Source organism: Haemorhous mexicanus, chromosome 5, assembly GCF_027477595.1.
Source record: "Haemorhous mexicanus isolate bHaeMex1 chromosome 5, bHaeMex1.pri, whole genome shotgun sequence".
NCBI classification, from domain to species: domain Eukaryota; kingdom Metazoa; phylum Chordata; class Aves; order Passeriformes; family Fringillidae; genus Haemorhous; species Haemorhous mexicanus.
The window spans coordinates 75,279,724-75,298,663 of NC_082345.1; the positions used below are offsets into that span (position 1 = coordinate 75,279,724).

The window sequence follows — 18,940 nt, forward strand, 5'->3', positions numbered from 1 at the left end:
CTCACAAATCCAAAATCCCGACCCTGATCCTCCTCTGCTGAGGAGAGGAGCTTGTGCTGCCCTGAGGTGGAGAAACCCTCCGGGATTCATCATCTCAGACCGCACCAAAAACGCACCAGGGTGTTTGGGCCAAGGCAAAATCCCGCCCCTGATCCTCCTCTGCTGAGGACAGGAGCTTGTGCTGCCCTGGAGATGGAGAAATCTTCCAGAATTTATCATTTCCTGGTGCCACAGATCCCACAGAAAACCCACCAGGCTGTTTTGCAAACCCCTGACAAATTCAAAATCCCGACCCTGATCTTCCTCTGCTGAGGACAGGAGCTTGTGCTGCCCTGGAGATGGAGAAATTGTTCAGAATTTATCATTTCCTGGTGCCACAGATCCCACAAAAAGAACCCAAGTTGTTTAGCACACATCTGACCAAGGCAAAACCCTGACCCTGATCCTCCTCTGCTGAGGAGAGGAGCTTGTGCTGCCCTGGAGATGGAGAAATCTTCCAGAATTTATAATTTCCTGGTGCCACAGATCCCACAGAAAACCCACCAGACTGTTTTGCATGCCCTTGACCAAGGCAAAATCCTGACCCTGATCTTTCTCTTCTGTTGAGAGGAGCTTGTGCTGCACTGAGATGGAGAAATCCTCCAGAATTTATAATTTTCCAGTGCCACAGATCCCACAAAAAGCCTGCCAGGTTGTTTCGGCCAAGGCAAAACCCTGAGTTCTCCTCTGCTGAGGAGCTTGTGCTGCCTTGGAAACACAGAAATCCTCCAGAATTTATCATTTCCTGGTGCCACAGATCCCACAAAAAGAATGCAAGTTGTTTAGCACACACCTGACCAAGGCAAAACCCTGACCCTGATCCTCCTCTGCTGAGGAGAGGAGCTTGTGCTGCCCTGGAGATGGAGAAATCCTTTAAAGTTTATCATTTCCTGGTGCCACAGATCCCACAAAAACCCCACCAGCTTGTTTTGCAAACCCCTCACAAATCCAAAATCCCAACACCAGTCCTCCTCTGGTGAGGAGAGGAGCTTGAGCCAACCTGGAAATAAAGAAATCCTCTGGAATTTATCATCTCAGATCCCACAAAAAGATCTCAGGGTGTTTTGCACATCCGTCACCAGGGAAAAGTCCTGCCCCTGAGCCCACCTGGCTCAGCGTGGGATCTTCCTCACCTTTTAAAGGATATTCCCAAAATCAGGAGACAGGCAGGGATGGTGTTCTCCTGGGAAAAACGCCCTGTGCTGCTACCAGCACCCCCAAAACTCCTGCTGTAGATTGGCCATCAATCCCAGGGCTGATGCCCTGTGGAGGCTGAGCTAGAGCAGAGGCTGGGCAGAGCTCCAGAAGGAAGCAGGGATTGATTCCAAGGATCTCCTCCCTGGATGCACCTTGGGCAGCACCAGAGCCCAGCCAGGGCTGCCCCCAAGATGACCCAAAATGGCCCCAAAATGCACGAGCGCTCCCGGGGTCTCTCCCTGGGATCAGCTCTGCTCCATTTGCACCTTGCAGTTCATTGTCCCAGCCCAGCTTTAGCCCAGGCACTCCCACCCTGCTTGTTTTTCTCTCTCCAGCCCACGGGGTTTGTGCTCCTGGGCTGGGATTTGGCTCATTTGTCCTTGGTGCCCAGCTGGAGCAGGAATTGTTTTGTCTCCCTGCTCTGTGCAGAGCTCACCATCCCATAATATGGAGCCCAGACCCACGCACCAAAGCAGCACAGAATGTGAAAAGCAGAAAAGCCAAACCTGAGGCAGGACCCCCACGTGCCCGAGTGCCACATCCACAGGGTCTGAAATCCCTCCAGGAATGGGAATTCCCCCTGCCTGGGGCAGCCCAGTCCCACAGCTGGGAACCCTTTCCATGAGGGAATTGTCCCCAGTGTCCCCCCTAAAGCTGCCCTGGGCCAGCCTGGGGCTGTTCCCTCCTGGCCTGTCCCTTGTCCTGGCCATGGAGCTCCCAGAGGGACCTGGTGCTCCCCACGGAGCTCGGCCTTCCCAGCACCTCTGGGCAGGAGCCAGGTGGGAGCAGAGCCAGAGCTGGCCCCAGGCTGGATTGTCCCTGGGCCAGGGGAGCTGTGCCAGCCCCACCTGGATATTCCATGGACTCCAGAGCCACACATGGCATCTGAGACACCAAAACCCAGACTGGATCCACCCGAGGTCCAGCCCACGGGGTTTGTGCTCCTGGGCTGGGATTTGGGTCCTTTGTCCTTGGTGCCCAGCTGGAGCAGGAATTGTTTTGTCTCCCTGCTCAATGCACAGAGCTCACCATCCCATAATACGTGAAAAACAGAAAAGCCAAACCCTGAGGCAGCAGGAGGGCACAGAGAGGTTATCCCAGGGATCCGGGCCGTGCCTGGGGATTTATCTGGGAAAACAGCGGCTATCAGGAGGGAAGGGAGAGGCTGTTTGGGGAGGGAGGCTCCAACAATTGGGGCTCTGTCAGACGCAGGCAGCTCGGGGCTGGCTCCTTCCCTGGCTCCCTCACACCAGCCTGGGATGGCTTTGCCTGGAAGTCTGGGAGAAAATAGCTCTGGAAAAGCAAAATTCCTCCCTGGGCAGCCGTGGCTGGTGCTGCTCCACAGCAGAGCTTGGTGTTTCCCACAAACAGAACTGAGGGAGAGCAGGAGTGCAAACCTGCATTTTCCAGGCTGTTTCCTGCTCCAGCTGAGATTCCATCCTTCTAATTCCACCAGATGGGTGGGAAATGCCAATATTTCTCCCTGGGGATCGGTGGTTCAGTGAATCCACAGGGAATAAGTGAATCCACAGGGAGAATTACCCAAATTTCCTGAAATTTCCCCATTTTTCCCCAGTGAAGCCTCTGGGGGTGTTGGGAGAAGTGTGACCCTCTGTGCTTCGCTCTCCTGCACCTCCCATGGGAATGCTGGAGCTTTTCCCTACGGATATTTCAGGGGAATTTGCTGGATTTTGGCAGACTGGGGGTGTTTTCTTCCTTCAAAATTTTCTCCCCCTGCACCAAATCAAGGTGGGGTTTTTGGGAGGGGATGTGACGTTGTCAGCACATCTCCTGCTGCTTCCAAAATTAAAATAATGTGGGTTTTTCTGCTTCAAAATGGCAAATCTTTAAGGAATAGTTATGTTAGAATTTTTTAACTAAGAAAACCATAAAATAAAATATATATAAAGCCCCAAAAATGGGCGATAAAGAGAAATGCTTTGTTTCATCCCAGACAATCCAGCTTTGACTCTGTAGCACGGTCAGCCCAAAAAGAAATAACAAACCCTGGAAAAATGCAATTTCCACTGACCAATTCCAGCTAAATTTCAGGGTCTGGTTTGCAGGATAACCAAACCCTGCAGCTGCATGGCTCTCAAGCAAAATAAAAAAAGGATCTTTTCCAAAAGCAGCATTTTCCCCCCAAAAAAAAGCACCAGCACTGTGGGAAACTTCAGATGTCTCAGTGGGACCCCACCCAGGAGCACCCCAAAATTTGGGGCTACCCAAATTTTGGGGGTTTGGGGGATATTTTAGCCCGTGGTGCCACCTGCTGGCAGAGGCCCCAGTTGTCCCCAAAACTGCCCAGCTGTCCCCAAAAGTGTCCCCACAGCCCCCGAGGGCATTCCCAGCCCCTCAGAGCTCCCTCCTGCAGGTGGAACAGGGGGTTCCAAGCACTTTAAAGCAGTTTTTAGTGTGCTTTAAAGCAGTTTGAAACGCTTTTTAAGGTGCTGTAAAGCCGTTTGAAACACTTTAAAGCAGTTTTTGAAACAAGAGGGTTTTAGGAGACAGGACAACTCCCCCCACAAAATGTTTTCCCGCATGGATCCCTCCCCAAAAGAGCCCAGAGCAGCCACTGGGATTGAAAATCTGTAAATTTAATACTGATACAGGAGAGTTTTTTCCTTTACACAGCAAAAATGAACCCGTGGAGGTCACTGGGATAGCAGAAAAAAAAACAAAAACCAAAAAAAAAAAGCCAGGAGCCTACCAGGACTTAATAAAAATAGGGAAAATCCAAACACCAGCAGGGACTGGAGCCCTCCTGCCTCAGGGCTCCTCTGGGTTTGCTGTGACTTGATTTTTATTGTTTTTTATCCTAAAAAAATAATAAAAAAAGCTTTGCCCTGGGGGTTGCTGACCCTGATTCACCTCGAGCACCCCGAGGTTTTTGGGGTTATTTTTTTGCTCAGGAGCACCCAGGCAGCCCAAGGTGCTCCCAGTCCCCTCTCCCTGGTGCTGCCACCCCACTAATCCTGGTCTGGGTCTGGCTCAGCTCTCTGGGGAGCTGGAAGGCACTTTGGGCTCTCGGAAGGGAGTGGGGTGAACCCAAAACAGGGGTGCACACCGGGGATGCTGCTACTGCTGCTGCTGCTGCTCACCCCGAGCAGAGGCATCACGATAAACATTTAAAAAATCAGAAATTTTAAAAAATTTGCTATTGGCACAAGTGGGGGTGAGCTCTACGTACCTCTAGCCGTGGGTGGGGCAGAGCTGCCCCAAATCTACCCTGATCTAGGCTGTCCCCAGGTGTCCCCCTGGTCCCTAAATCCCTGTGGGAGCTGGGGCTCGTCCCACTGACAGCTCCTTTCTCCCGGTGACGCTGGAGGGAATCCCAAAACCTCGCCAGGCTGGGAAGTGCACGGAGACAGACCCTCCAAGGGGAGAAACGGGATGTGGTCAGGTGGATGGAACATTTGGGATGGATCCCGTGGGAGCAGGCGGGTCCTGGTGTCCCCACGCCCTCCCCACATCCCTTTTGGGATCAGAAGTCCGAGTCGGGCTCCAGCAGCTCCGCGTCCACCAGGTTGGTCCGAGAGTGGATGGGGGCCAGCCCTGCCCGGCAGCCCTGAGTCCTGGCTGCCCCGGGCTGGGGGGGCCACAGGGGGCCCCCGTTGTGGTGCCAGCTCTCGGCGTCGGCGGCGCCGCTCTCGGGGCAGAAGGGGTTGCTGATGACGTGCAGGACGTTGGCCCTGCGGCCGCGCCCGTCCCACGGGCCCCCGGGGAAGGTGGCATCAGGCGGGACGGCCGGCAGCACATCGGGGGCAAAGGCCACCAGGCAGGGCTGGGGGGGCAGGCGGGGCAGGCGAGGCACGGCGCTGGGCACGGCGGAGCGCCCCGGGCAGCGCTCGGGGTCTGGGGTCACCTCCTTCTTCTTCTTCCTCCGCTTCTTCTTGCGGCCGCTGCGCTTCTGCAGCTCCGGGGACACGTCGGCCTCCACCACCCACAGGTTGGCCCTCTCCTCTGGTGGCACTGGGGGATGTGGGGTGAGGTGGCTGTGAGTGGCCACGACCCGCCTGTGCCCCCCGCCAACCCCCCACCTGATCCCACGGGGATCCATCCCAAATATTCCATCAACCTGTGTACACCCTCCCTGCACACCCCTAGCCCGGCTCATCCCCCAGACATTCCCCACGAGGTCCCCAAGGACTTGCCAGGTGTTGCCACGGGTGTCACGGAGATGTCCTGGGGCAGGATGGCCCCTCTCCTGGCCACCATCTTGGTGACGTGCTGGGCCCACGCCGAGGACACGTCGGCTGATGGCTCATTGATGTTGAACGCCAATCCGGCTGTGGGGACAGGGGGATCTGGTTAAGGGAGGACTTTGGGGACCCTGGGGGGCTGCTGGGGACGTTCCTGCCCCAGACACGTACCCACGGGGCCGTCGTGGGACACGGTGTGCATGCTGAAGGACAGCTCCTGGCCCGGGTCGCGCAGCAGCTCCTTGCGCTTGGAGAAGGCCTTGGCGATCATCTTGCTCTTCTTGATCCTCTTGGGCTGGTCATCGCTCTGCCCCGTCAGCCTGGAGGGCACAGCTGTCACAGCTGGGGGCACAGGGACCCTCCCCAGCTCCCCCTCCTGCACATGGGGACACCAGACTGGGCAATGGGTCCCTTGGGGATGGAAGTGTCCCACAAACACCACATGGGAGAGGCCACCCCATTCCTGAGCTGCTGCGAGCCCACAACCCACTGAGCTGAGGGACAAACATCTGGGAATGTCCTCCAGCATCCCACTGGATGGGGCAGGAAGGGCTCCAGGGAGCTGGGGTGACACGCTCGGGGTCCCACCTGCACCAGGTGCGCTTCCAGATGAGCAGGGTGGCCTTGGTCCAGACCCAGGTGCTCATGGAGACGCCGGTGCCGAACATGGCGAAGAGGTTGATCTTCTCCACCAGGAGGCTCGGCCGGTTCTTGATCTCACAGTCCGGGATGGGCTTGTTGGTCTGCGTGGCGATGGTCACGTTGGCCTCACACCTGCGGGGACACACGGGGACAGTGGCCGTAAGGAGCGGGGACAGCCCACGGCCCCCACAGCCCTGCGGGGTGGGGATGGGGTGGCACTGCTGGGGGGGGACGCGGAGCTGTCCGCTGTGGTGCCACCGTGTCCCCGTCACCCCTGTCCCTGTCCCACTCACAGGACGTATTCCCGGAAGCTGCGCTCCCACTCGGCCTGGTTGAAGAAGTCATAGAAGTGGCAGCCAAAGGTGATGAAGACGAAGCCAAAGGCCAGGAAGCCAAAAATGCCTGGAACAGAAGAGGGACATCCAGCCAAGCTCCAGTGACACCGAGACAAAGACGCCACACTGGGGCCGTGCCACCACCACCACCACAGCTTTGTCCCCTGCTGCTGCCACCCCGGGAAGGGGCTGTGTGACTTCAGGGGACAAAATGCCCCCGTTCCCACCCCGATTCCCTGGGGAACGGTGCCGGTGAAGCCCTCACCCAGGCGCAGCATGGTCTCGTTGATCTTGCTGGCCGCCTTCTCGCTCAGCAGCCCGGGGTGGTTGCTCTTGATGGAGAAGAGCGTCATGACCCCTGCGGGGAGGATGAGGGGGTCAGGGTGTGGGGACACCCACGGTGACCCCGTCCCTTCCCAGAGGAGAGCCACACCTACCCCGGATGAGGAAATAGCCCCCCACGATGAGCACGAGCCCGATGGGGGCCAGCACGAAGCCGGCTCGGTAGCGGTAGTTCTTGTAGCCCACGAAGCAGATGCCACTGACAGAGTCACCGTCCACCTGGCAGTGACAGGGACAGGGACAGGAGGGTCAGCTGGCTGCAGTGTCACCCTGAGACACCATCCCCTGACGGTGGCCCCGTTACCTGCGCCACGGCCAGGATGGCCACGGTGAGCACGAAGGGGATGGACCAGGTGATGAGGTGGAAGTAGGAGGTCTTGCCCAGCAGCGGCTGGTAGGTGGTGCCCAGGGCCTTGAAGGACGTGTGCCAGGCGTAGGTGAGCATGACAAACCAGATGACGCCCGACATCAGGGAGTAGTACACAATGACGAAGATGATGACGCAGGACAGCGTCTCGTTGGAGCTGGGGAGAGGTGAGGCGAGAGCGTCACCCACCCCCGTGAGGGGACACGCAGGAGCACGGGGGTCTCGCCCTCCCTGCTCCCAGGAGGCCAGGGAACCCCGAGAGCCCTCCTTGGTGCTGGGGACAGCCCTGGGGACGGAGGTGACACCTACGTGGGCTCGCCCAGCCGCATGGTGCCGTCGGCCCGGCACACGATCTCGTCGCGGGCGCCGTCCATGAACTGTGCCAGCCAGCCAATGCTGCCCACGAAGAAGCAGGCGTTGACGTAGAACAGGATGACGGCGGGGTAGCGGTTGGAGTTCCTCCAGTCAGCAACAAACGTGGCCTGGAGGGGTGGAGAAAGCGACAGCTTGGTGCCCGTCCCCTTCTGGGGACAGCTCGGTGCCCGTCCCCTTCTGGGGACAGCTCCCAGAAGGAGCCCGTGTCTCACCAGGGTGAAGAAGGTGCAGAAGATGGTGACGGAGCTGAAGGCGGCGATGTAGACGTGCATCTCGCGGTGCTCCTTCTCGGTGAACAGCGGGTTCTGGCACTGGATGCCGCAGCCCTCCACGTCCTCGTACCAGCTCTTGGGGTTGTCTGTCCTCACCAGCGGCGCCTCGCACTGCCCCGAGCTGTTGAACTTGATGTTCTGCACCTCGTTCTGCCAGAGGGGAAACCAGGCCGTGAGGAGGAGGAAGAGGGGACACCCCCGTGGCCAAGATGGACATCAGTCCCCTGTGGAGGGCAGGGGACAGCTGGGGTCTATAGAATCACCATGGTATCATGGGATGGGTTGGGTGGGAAGGGACCCCAGAGCCCCTCAGTGCCACCCCTGCCATGGCAGGGACACCTCCCACTGTCCCAGCCTGCTCCAGCCCCAGTGTCCAGCCTGGCCTGGGACACTCCAGGGATGCAGGGGCAGCCACAGCTGCTCTGGCAGTTCCAGCCCAGCCAGGAATTCCTCATTCCCAGATCCCATCCATGCCTGCCCTCTGGCACTGGGAGCCATTCCCTGTGTCCTGTCCCTGCAGGCCTTGTCCCCAGTCCCTCTACAGCTCTCCTGGAGCCCCTCCAGGCCCTGGAATGTGCTGGAAGCTCTCCCTGGAGCCTTCCCTTCTCCAGGCTAAGACACCAACCCTTCTCTCCTCCAGAGAGTGACCTTCCCCCCGCTCCCGCGTGCCCGTGCCGTACCGGGCAGCCCTCGGGGAAGCGGTCCGTGGTGCACTTGAGGAAGTCGGGCCAGCCGCGCTCGCGCTCCACGATGGTGCAGGGTGCCCGGGTGGCCTGGCACAGGGTCTGGCTGGGCAGCTCCACCTGCCCATCCTCGCACTTGGGCATGTAGACGGCGCACAGCAGGGGCTGGATGACGTCCCAGCAGCGCGGGGCATTGCGCAGGCCTGCGGGGAGGGGACAGCACTGTCACCATCCCTGGCACAGCCACCTCCTGCTGTCCCCACAGCACCCACACAGCTCTGGGACTCCTCTGAGGGGCTCTCCTGCTGTCCCCACAGCACCCACACAGCGCTGGGACCCCTCTGAGGGGCCCTTCTGCTGTCCGCACAGCACCCACACAGCCCTGGGACCCCTCTGTGGGGCTCTCCTGCTGCCCCCACAGCACCAGGACCCTTCTGTGAGGCTCTCCTGCTGTCCCCACAGCACCCACACAGCACTGGGACCCCTCTGTGAGGCTCTCCAGCTGTCCCCACAGCACCCACACAGCACTGGGACCCCTCTGAGGGGCTCTCCTGCTGTCCTCACAGCACCCACACAGAACTGTGACCCCTCTGAGGGTCCTCTGGGACACCTTGCCCATCACCAGGGCTGCTCCTCCACACTGTGCCCTCCCCCAGCCCCTGAAAAACCATTTTCTATACTGCACCCATGTCCTGGTACTCCTGCTGTACCCATCTCTGAGGCCATTCTATCCTGTTCCCCCTCTACACCACACCCTCCCTGGACCCCAATCTCCTGCTCCTCTCCACATTACACAATCTCTACTCCTCAGCTGTAGCTTTCTGTACTGTGCCCATCCCCAGACACCCACTATACTGCTCCCCTCCGTGCTGCACCTATCTCCAGTCCCCTTTTAACCAGTTTTCTATACTGTACCCATCTACACTCCCTCTTTAACCAGTTTTCTGTACTGTACCCATCTCCACTCCCTTTCTAACCAGTTTTCTATACTGTACCCATCTCCACTCCCTTTTTAACCAGTTTTCTATACTGTACCCATCTCCACTCCCTCTTTAACCAGTTTTCTACATTGTACCCATCTCCAGTCCCTTTTCAATCAATTTTCTACACTGTACCCATCTCCAGTCCCTTTTCAATCAGTTTTCTACACTGTACCCATCTCCAGTCCCTTTTCAATCAGTTTTCTATACTCTGCCCATCTCCACTCCCTTTTCAATCAGTTTTCTACACTGTACCCCTCTCTGTGCCAACCTACTGCTCCTCTGTATTCTGTACCCATCCCCTGTACCCACTATGGAGTTTTCTAGACTGCACCCACCCCTGGGCCTGTGCTGTCCCATACCCACCCCCTGTACCCAATCTACAGCTGCCCTCTGTACTGTACCCATCTACAATGTTTTGTTACAGTTTTCTATACTGTACCCATCCCCAGATATGTGCTATACAGTTTTCTGTATTGTACCCATCCCCAGATATGTGCTATACAGTTTTCTGTACTCTACTCATTCTCAGGCCAGCGCTATACAGTTTTCTGTACTGTACCCATCCCCAGCCTTGCTCTATACAGTCTTCTATGCTCTAATCATTCTCAGGCCAGTGCTATACAGTTTTCTATACTGTACCCATCCCCAGCCCCCTGCTAGGCACTTTTCTATACTCTACCCATCCCCAAACCCCCTCTATAAAGTTTTCTGTACTTTACCCATCCCCAGCCCCCTGCTAGGTACTTTTCTATACTCTACCCATGCCCAAACCCCCTCTATAAAGTTTTCTATACTGTACCCATCCCCAGCTCCCTGCTAGGCACTTTTTTATACTCTACCCATGCCCAAACCTCCTCTATAAAGTTTTCTATACAGTTTTCTGTACTGTACCCATCCCCAGCTCCCTGCTAGGCACTTTTCTATACTGTACCCATGCCCAAACCCCCTCTATAAAGTTTTCTATACAGTTTTCTGTACTTTACCCATCCCCAGCCCCCTGCTAGGCACTTTTCTATACTCTACCCATGCCCAAACCCCCTCTATAAAGTTTTCTGTACTTTACCCATCCCCAGCCCCCTGCTAGGCACTTTTCTATACTGTACCCATCCCCAAACCCCCTCTATAAAGTTTTCTATACTGTACCCATCCCCAGCCCCCTGCTAGGCACTTTTCTATACTGTACCCATCCCCAGCCCCCTGCTAGGCACTTTTTCTATACTCTACCCATCCCCAAACCTCCTCTATAAAGTTTTCTATACAGTTTTCTGTACTGTACCCATCCCCAGCTCCCTGCTAGGCACTTTTCTACACTGTACCCATGCCCAAACCCCCTCTATAAAGTTTTCTATAAAGTTTTCTATCCTGTACCCATCCCCAGCCCCCTGCTAGGCACTTTTCTATACTGTACCCATGCCCAAACCCCCTCTATAAAGTTTTCTATACAGTTTTCTGTACTTTACCCATCCCCAGCCCCCTGCTAGGCACTTTTCTATACTGTGCCCATCCCCAAACCCCCTCTATAAAGTTTTCTATACTGTACCCATCCCCAGCCCCTGCTAGGCACTTTTCTATACTCTACCCATGCCCAAACCTCCTCTATAAAGTTTTCTATACAGTTTTCTGTACTGTACCCATCCCCAGCTCCCTGCTAGGCACTTTTCTACACTGTACCCATGCCCAAACCCCCTCTATAAAGTTTTCTATACTGTACCCATCCCCAGCCCTCCCCCACTACACCCAAACCCTCCTCCAAGCTCTCCCCCCCTTCCCGGCTCCCCATCCCCCTCCAGCCCCATCCCGGGCCTCTCCCGCACTCTCCCCGCTCCCGGTGCCGTCCCGTCCGTACCGGACCAGAGCAGCAGCTTCCCGTGCGCCTCCTCCTGCGAGGCGGAGTCGGTGGCCAGCAGCGTGGAGGTGGCGGCGTAGGGCAGCGCGGAGCCCAGGCAGGCGCCGAAGCGGAGCCGCTCGCAGGGCGCGGGGCGGCGGCAGCGCGGGGGCCCGGCCGAGGCGTTGGGGGCGGCGGGGCAGCGCCCGCCCAGGGCCAGCGCCAGGGCCAGCGCCAGCGCCCAGCGCCGCCCGCCGCGGCCCGGCCACATCGCGGCGGTGCTCGGCGGGCTTAGGGCGGCTGGCAGCGGGGCGAGGGGCCCGCCATGGCCCCGCCGCCTTTGTTGGGCTCGCCGGGAGCGAGCGGAGCGGCCCCGCTGCTGCTGCTCCTCCTCCTCCGCCGCCGCCGCCGCCCGCGGCCCGGCCCGGCCCGCGCCCCCCGCCGGGGCGGGCTGAGGGAGGGACCGCGGGGGAAGCGCTGCGGAGGGTAAGAGACGCGATTTGTGAGGGGAAAAGTCGCTGAAAAGTGAGGGAAAAGTCTTTTTTTGGGGAGGAAAGAGTCCCCTTCTGTGAGGAAAAAGTTCCTCTCGCGAGGAAAGAGTCGCTTTTGGTCAGGAAAAGTTTGCTTTTTCTGAGGAAAAGTTCCCCCTTTCTGAGGGAAAGTTCCTTTTTGTGAGGAAAAGTTCCATTTTGTGAGGAAAAGTTCCATTTTTGGGAGGAAAAAGTCGCTAAAAGTGAGGGGAAAAGTCGCTAAAAAGTGATGGAAAGTGATTATTTTCAGGAGGAAAAGTCTCCTTTTGTGAGGAAAAAGTTCCTCTCATGACAAAAGAGTCACTCTTGGTCAGGAAAAGTTCCTTTTTATGAGGGAAAAAGTCGTTGAAAAGTGAAGGAAAATGATTTTTTTGGGGAGGAAAGAGTCTCCTTTTGTGAGGAAAAAGTTCCTCTCGTGACTAAAGAGTCACTTTTGGTAAGGAAAAGTTCCTTTTTGTGAGGAAAAAAGTCGCTAAAAAGTGAGGGGAAAAGTCCCCCTCACCTAAGGCCTTTGTGACGAAAAAATGGCTTTTTGTGAGAAAAAGTCACATTTTTTGGGGAAAATATTCCTTTTTCTGAGGGGAAAAGTTCCTATTTGTGCAGAAAAACTCCCGCGTGAGGAAAAAAGTCACTTTTTGTGAGGGAAAGGTTGTTTTTTCTGAAGGAAAAGTTCCTTTTTGGGAGGAAAAAGTCACTCCTGTGAGGAAAAAGTCCCTTTTTGTGAAGAAAATGTCCCTTCTGGGAGGAAAAAGTCACTTTTGGGAGGTAAAAGTTCCCTTTTCATGAGAAAAAAATTCACTTGTGAGGAAAATGTCACCTATAGTGAGGGAAAAGTTCCTGGTTTTGAAGAAAAAGTCTCTTTTTGTGAGGAAAAAGTCACTATTTGTGAGGGAAAAGTTTATTCTTATGAAGAAAAGGTCCAATTTTTGAAGGAAAAAGTCTCTTTTGTGACAAAAACATCACTTTACATGAGGAAAATACCAATTTTGTGAAGGAAAATTTCCTTCTTGTGAGGAAAAGATCCTTTTTTTTTTCTTTCAAATAAAATGTCCTTCTGATGAAAAGGCCTTTGTGAGTAAAGAGTTACTTTTTGGAGGTGAAAAGTTGCCTTTGTGGGGAAAGAAGCCACTTTTGGGAGAAGAAAAGTTACTTTTTAAAGGGAAGAGTTACTTTTTGGGGAGAAAAAACTTACTTTTTTGGGACAAAATACACTTTTTCTGGGGAAAAAAAGTTTCTTTTTTGGGGGGTACTCTTTTCAGGAAAAAATCAATTTTAGGAGAGAAAAGATAATTTTGGGGGAGAAAACTTGATTTTTGTGGAGGAAAGTTCTTTTTTTAGGGCTAAGTTAATTTTTGGGGGGGAATCAGTTTGGGGGGGACAAAAGACACTTTTGGGTAAAGAAAAGTTGTTTTTTTGGGGACAAGTCCCTTTAGGGGGAAGAAAAGTTGCTTTTGGGGAGAAAAGATGGGGTTTTTGAGGGGGAAAAGTCATTTTTTTGGAGAGCAGCTACGTCTTGGAGTAAACTTGCTTTTTCGGGGCGAGAAGTAGCTCTTCAGAGGGGAAGTTTTGAGAAAAAAAAGTGAGTTTTGGAGGGGGAAAAAATCACGCTTTTTGCGGGGAGGTGCCATTGCTCGGAGAGGCAATCACTTTTGGGAGAAGAAATCACATTTCGGCGGGGGGATGAGGCGGATTTTGAGGGGGAAAAAAGCCAAAAAAAAGGTTTTTTTATGGGAGAGAAGCCTCCCGGCCGCACACAAAGAGCCGGGCGCTGGGCCGCATCCCGGCTCCCTCCGCGGGAGGGACCACCCAGCCCGAGCTGAGGGGAAAATTAAAAGAAAAAAACCCAAAACCTAAAAACCCAACCCCGAAGAACTCCACCCACGGGTTTGCGACAGCTCCGAGGGGCCGGGCCAGGCCCTCAGCCGCGTTCCCTCCTCGTTTTGGGGTCTCACAAGAGCCCAGGGCCTGGCGCGGCCTCTGTCCGCCCCCAGAGCCACCGCGGTGTCCCCCGCCTGCGCAGCCTGGCACAGCTCGGAGCGTCCGGCCTCGTGTCTTTATTGTCCGGGAAAGCCAAGGAATGGGCACAGCCCGGCACCTCGGCTGGGCCTGGGTCAGCCCTGCTGTGCCCTCGGCTGTCCCCGCGGCCAGGGACACCGAGACGGACTCCCGGCCACGGGGGGGAATGTCCCCGGTCCCGCAGCCCGGCCTGGGCGAAGGCAGCTCGGTGCACGGGCAGGCAGACAGACAGACAGACAGACAGACAGACAGACAAACGTCCTTCTCCAGCACACGCGGGGAGGGGAAGCACATCCCAGTGCGAAGCTTTGTGCGCCAGCAGGACGGACGGACAGACAGACAGACAGCGATTCGCCGGCGCTGCTTCAGCAGAGCCCCTCCAGGCCGAGCTCAGCACCGGCTGCCAAAGGCACGGAGTCTCCTGTGCGGCCACCGCCGATCCGCGTTCCCTCTCCTCCAGCGGAGCCCCTCGGGCTGTCCCCGCGGATCCGGGCATCGGGAATGGCCCCGGAGCGCCGCCGTGCCGCGGGGACGGTGCGGGCTCAGGACCAGGGGTCTGCCCGGTGCTGCTGGTTGTAGAGCTGCAGCTTGATCTGGTCGCGGATCTGGTTGATGAGGAGCCGCGCCAGGACGATGCCCACCAGCTGGAGGGGAGAGGGACGGGGAGGGAAACAAGAGAGGAAGGGAGTGGGAAAGGGAGAGGAATGGGGAGAGGAAGGGGAGAGGAAGAGGAAGGAGAAGGGAAGAGAAAGAGGAACAGGGAACAGGGAAGGAAATGAGAGAGGAAGGGGAAAGGGAAGAGGAAGCGGGGAGAGAAAGGGAGAGGGAGGGAAGGAGAAGAGGGAAGTGGGAGAAGAAGAGGAAGGAGAGAAAGAGCAAGAGGGACGGGGGAGAGGGAGGTACTGAGCCACACCAGGCAGTGTCACCCCATGCCCCCCCACCTGACATTTGTGCCACTGCCCCACCCAAAATCCCATCCCGACTTCCCCATCTCACAACCAGCCACCATCAAGGCAGCTCCCCAAAAAACCCTCACAAAGCAGAGCTCTGGGGTGGCCCCTTGTCCCCCGCAGTGCCCCAGCCCCATACCTGGGGCAGGGCCAGCCCCAGGGTGATGCCCCCCAGCAGGAAGAGGTTGCTGTGGGTCCAGTTGACCAGCTTGTCGATGCAGCCGTTGGTGTGGATGAAGGCACTGGCCTCCAGGTAGCCCCTGGCCTGCATCCCGTGGCCACACATGGTGTTGATGACAGCCTGGAAGAGGGGACAGAGCACAGAGGGGCTGAGGACAGAACACACTGGGCTCCCTGCTCCTGGGGGGCAGCTGTGCCCTGCCCAGGAGCTCTGGCCCTTGCCTTGGTGGGGTGTCCCCTTCTTCAGTGTCCCCACAGCAGCCCTCCAGAGCCACCTGGCCCCAAAGAGCCAATTCCAGCTCTGGAGAGAGAGAATTCTCCCCCACCTCATCACAGCATTTCCACACAGGAGTCCCCAAACCCAGCGGTTGGGACGGGGGAACCCAAACCCAGAGGGTGGAATTGGGGAACCCAAACCCAGAGGGTGGGACGAGGGAACAACCCCAGCCCAGAGGGTGGGACGAGGGAACAACCCCAGCCCAGAGGGGGGGACGGGGGAACAACCCCAGCCCAGAGGGTGGGACGGGGGAACAACCCCAGCCCAGAGGGTGGGACGGGGGAACAACCCCAGCCCAGAGTGGGGGACGGGGGAACCCCAAACCCAGAGTGGGGCACGAGGGAACAACCCCAGCCCAGAGGGGGGACGGGGGAACAACCCCAGCCCAGAGGGGGGACGAGGGAACAACCCCAGCCCAGAGGGGGGGACGGGGGAACCCCAAACCCAGAGTGGGGGACAGGGGAACAACCCCAACCCAGAGGGTGGGATGGGGTCCAAATGTGTTCCCTCCCCCTGGGCAGGGCTCCAGGCCCAGCCCAGCCCCCGGGCAGGGAGGACAGGCACGGGGCAGGGTCCCCTGAGGCCAGCCCAGCACAGACCTGGTCAGTGTCGTGCAGGCAGCAGGAGAAGGGCACAGAGCAGCGCTCACGGCTGGGGTTGGCGGCCGTGCAGTTGAAGTACATGTTCTGGGACCAGTCCTTGTAGGAGACACCCCCGCAGCAGCTGAACTGCAGGCAGGGCACGGGGCTCAGCGGGGAGGGGACCCCAGCCACGGCAGGGGGACAGGACACTCAGGGCTCTTTGTGCCCCCAGCCCTCCCCAACCTCCCCGTGCCAGGCAGGACATCACCATGAACATCTTGGAAGAGCCATCCAACGTCCCCAGCCTGTGCTACCCCACAGATGTAAGCCTGACATGGAAATAGGGACATGTCCTCATCCAGTGGAGGGACCCCCCGACCCTGCAGGCCCCCCATCACCTCCTTCTGCCCGAAATCGATGAGGTTCTGCAGGTCCAGGTCATCCCGGTAATGCACGATGGCCCCATTGATGATCTCGCTGACCTTCCCGCGGGCCTGGGGGACAAACAGAGGGACAGCAGCAAGGCTGTCACCCAGCAGGACAGGGCTGGGGTCACCCCGCACCCCCGCTGCCCTCCCTTATCAGTACCTTATCAGAGAACACAAAGCCCAGCACGCCGGCCGCCAGCTGCAGGAGGAAGATGATGGTCAGGCAGACGGAGAACTGTGGGAAGAGGAAGGTGACGGTGAGGGGAAGAGGAATGTGACGGCGAGGGGAGCACCGAGATGCCACCAGGGTCCCCAGCAGGGTCCCCACCCCTGGCAGGACTCACCATCTGCAGCAGGCAGATGTTCTCCCGCAGGGAGCCGACGCAGCCGCAGAAGGTGATGAGGAAGGTGAGGACGCCCACCACGATGAGGAGGATGGCAGGGTCCACTGCCAGGCACGCCATGGCCGCTTCTGTCACCACGGGCAAGCTGTCACCACACTGCCAGCATCCCCAGGACCCCATGTGCCACCCCCAGCGTGCTGGTGGCTCGGAACCAGCAGGGCTGGGGAGCCCCCGAGCTCACCTGCGTGCTTCAGCAGCCGGGCGTACACCCCCACGGCCACCATCACCATGGAGATCATCTGCAGAGGGACACAGGTGACCCCGCAGCTGTCACCACCCCCGCGCCACACCCACGGCCCCACCTGCAGCCCCCCAAAGCCAGGGATGCAGCCACTGCCTCAGTTTCCCCTTGTCACACGGTGTCCACTGTGTTCCCTCCTACTGGGAGGTCACATCTGTCCCCTCCTATTGGGAGGTCACATCGATCCCCACCTCCCTGGAGGCCACATTTGTCCCCACCTCCCTGGAGGTCACTCGCCAGCCAGTGCTGTTCCTCTACGGGTGGCTGGACACAGGGATGTGGTTCATGGGAAGCGAGAAACTTCCTCAAAAATAGGATTGCAAACACGGAAGTAACCCGCAAAAAAACCCTGCAAAAACTCCCCACAAAACCCCCCAAACATAAAAAAAACCCCAAACTTCCCAAGCAGTACAAAAGTCTCCATAATATTCTGAAAAAGTCCCTGAAACATAAAAAAATACTCAAAATATAAAACTTTTCAAAAACATAAAAATCCCTCAAAACATAAAAAAAACCCCCATCAACAAGGCCCCCAAACACATAAAATTGTGGCTTCCTTGCGGGAGATGTCCCTGGGGTGGGCTGGGGACAAGAGGGGCCTCTGTCCCCCTCTCTGGGGGGTTGTCGCCTGTGTGGGGCCAGGAAGGGTCCTGGTGAAGTGGTGGGGACCCAAAGGACCCCAAATCCCCTCGGGGAATGGGGCAACTCCTTCTGTAGGTTCTGGAATGGGGGATCCAGTGGGGTCCAGGGGTGGGGACACCCCCAGGGACCAGGAGTCCCTCAGGAATGGGGGGACACAATGGGGTACTGGGGCTGGGGGACTCCAGGGATCCCGAGGAGAGCGGATTGCAGTGGGGACCAGGGGTGGGGACAGCTCCAAAGCCAAAGGGTTCCCAGTGGAATCCTGGGGATGGAGGTGGGTTGTGGGATCCCAGGAATGTGGGGTCCCAAAAATGTCCCGGGCTGGAGAGAGGGCCGGGGGTCCCTGGGGATGGGGGATCCCAAAAGGATTCGGGGATGGAGACATTCCCAGGGCTGGGGGTGCCGGTGGGATCTCAGGGATGGGGGGTCCTAGCAGAGTTCAGGGATGGAGATATTCCCAGGGGCTGGGGCGTCCCGGAGATGGGGGCCCAAAAGGGTTGAGGGATGGAGACATTCCAAGGGCTGGGGGTCTCTGGGTATGGGGGTTCCCAAGAGGGTTCAGGGATGGAGACATTCCCAGGGGCTGGGGGTGTCGGTGGGATCTCAGGAATAGGGGGCCCCGGGGATGCCGGGGATGCCGGTGTCCCAGTGGGATGCAGGGATGCGGACAGCCCCCAGGTCCGGACGTCCTTCGGGAGCGGGGTGCCCCGGTGTCCCCGCACTCACCCAGAAGAGCAGGTTGAAGAAGAAGAGCACGTACTTGGCCACCGGGCTCACGAAGGAGAAATCGTCCCCGAGGGGCCCGGCGGGGACCGCGGCCCGCTTCGCCATGGCCGAGCGGGGCCGAACGGAGCCGAGCGGAGCCGAACCAGACCGGTCCCCGCTTCGCCCCGCGGCGAGCGCCACTGAGCCCCGCCCCCAGTCCCGTTCCCCTTCCCGCCGATTCATTGGCTGGACATTCCCCACTCTGCCTTCCCATTGGATAACCGCCCCGTCACTCAGCCGCGCGGGTCCCGCCCCAGCGGGCTGCCGCACCTGTCTGTGATTTAAAGGGCCCAATGGTGGGCGTGTCCGTGGGCGTGGCCAGCCCTGCCCCTCCGCCAACAGCGCCGCCCAGCGGCCGTGGGGGAACCAGCGCGCTTGGGGACGCCGTGAGCCCAGAGCCACCCCTAAACAGGGACACCCCGTGACCCCAGAGCCACCCCTAAACAGGGACACCCCGTGACCCCAGAGCCACCCCTAAACAGGGACACCCCGTGACCCCAGAGCCACCGCTAAACAGGGACACCCCGTGACCCGAGAGCCACCCCTAAACAGGGACACCCCGTGACCCCAGAGCCACCCCTAAACAGGGACACCCCGTGACCCCAGAGCCACCCCTAAACGGGGACACCCCGTGACCCCAGAGCCACCCCTAAACGGGGACAAC

At 58.0% G+C, this 18,940-nt stretch overlaps 2 protein-coding genes across 3 annotated transcripts; both read right to left on the reverse strand.

Annotated features, from left to right (window-relative positions):
- Positions 1-3,812: 3,812 nt before the first annotated feature.
- On the reverse strand, positions 3,813-11,548 carry SMO (smoothened, frizzled class receptor). The gene is made up of 12 exons (XM_059847638.1): positions 11,284-11,548; positions 8,452-8,657; positions 7,712-7,921; positions 7,434-7,606; positions 7,062-7,281; positions 6,853-6,976; positions 6,681-6,773; positions 6,374-6,482; positions 6,027-6,212; positions 5,610-5,758; positions 5,391-5,525; positions 3,813-5,208 (listed from the first exon to the last, which is right to left on the reverse strand). The coding sequence occupies exons 1-12, from the start codon at positions 11,531-11,533 to the stop codon at positions 4,721-4,723; spliced, it is 2,343 nt and encodes a 780-aa protein (XP_059703621.1). The 5' UTR covers positions 11,534-11,548; the 3' UTR covers positions 3,813-4,720.
- A 1,126-nt stretch (positions 11,549-12,674) lies between these two features.
- On the reverse strand, positions 12,675-18,494 carry TSPAN33 (tetraspanin 33). 2 transcript variants are annotated; one of them, XM_059847635.1, is made up of 8 exons: positions 18,272-18,494; positions 16,810-16,867; positions 16,569-16,696; positions 16,385-16,459; positions 16,195-16,290; positions 15,815-15,943; positions 14,898-15,059; positions 12,675-14,452 (listed from the first exon to the last, which is right to left on the reverse strand). In XM_059847635.1, exons 1-8 carry the CDS (start codon positions 18,488-18,490, stop codon positions 14,351-14,353), a joined length of 969 nt encoding a protein of 322 aa, XP_059703618.1. In that variant the 5' UTR covers positions 18,491-18,494; the 3' UTR covers positions 12,675-14,350. The 2 variants fall into 2 exon arrangements, with proteins under 2 accessions (XP_059703618.1, XP_059703620.1); XM_059847637.1 differs by having other exon boundaries at positions 18,238-18,413.
- Positions 18,495-18,940: the final 446 nt, after the last annotated feature.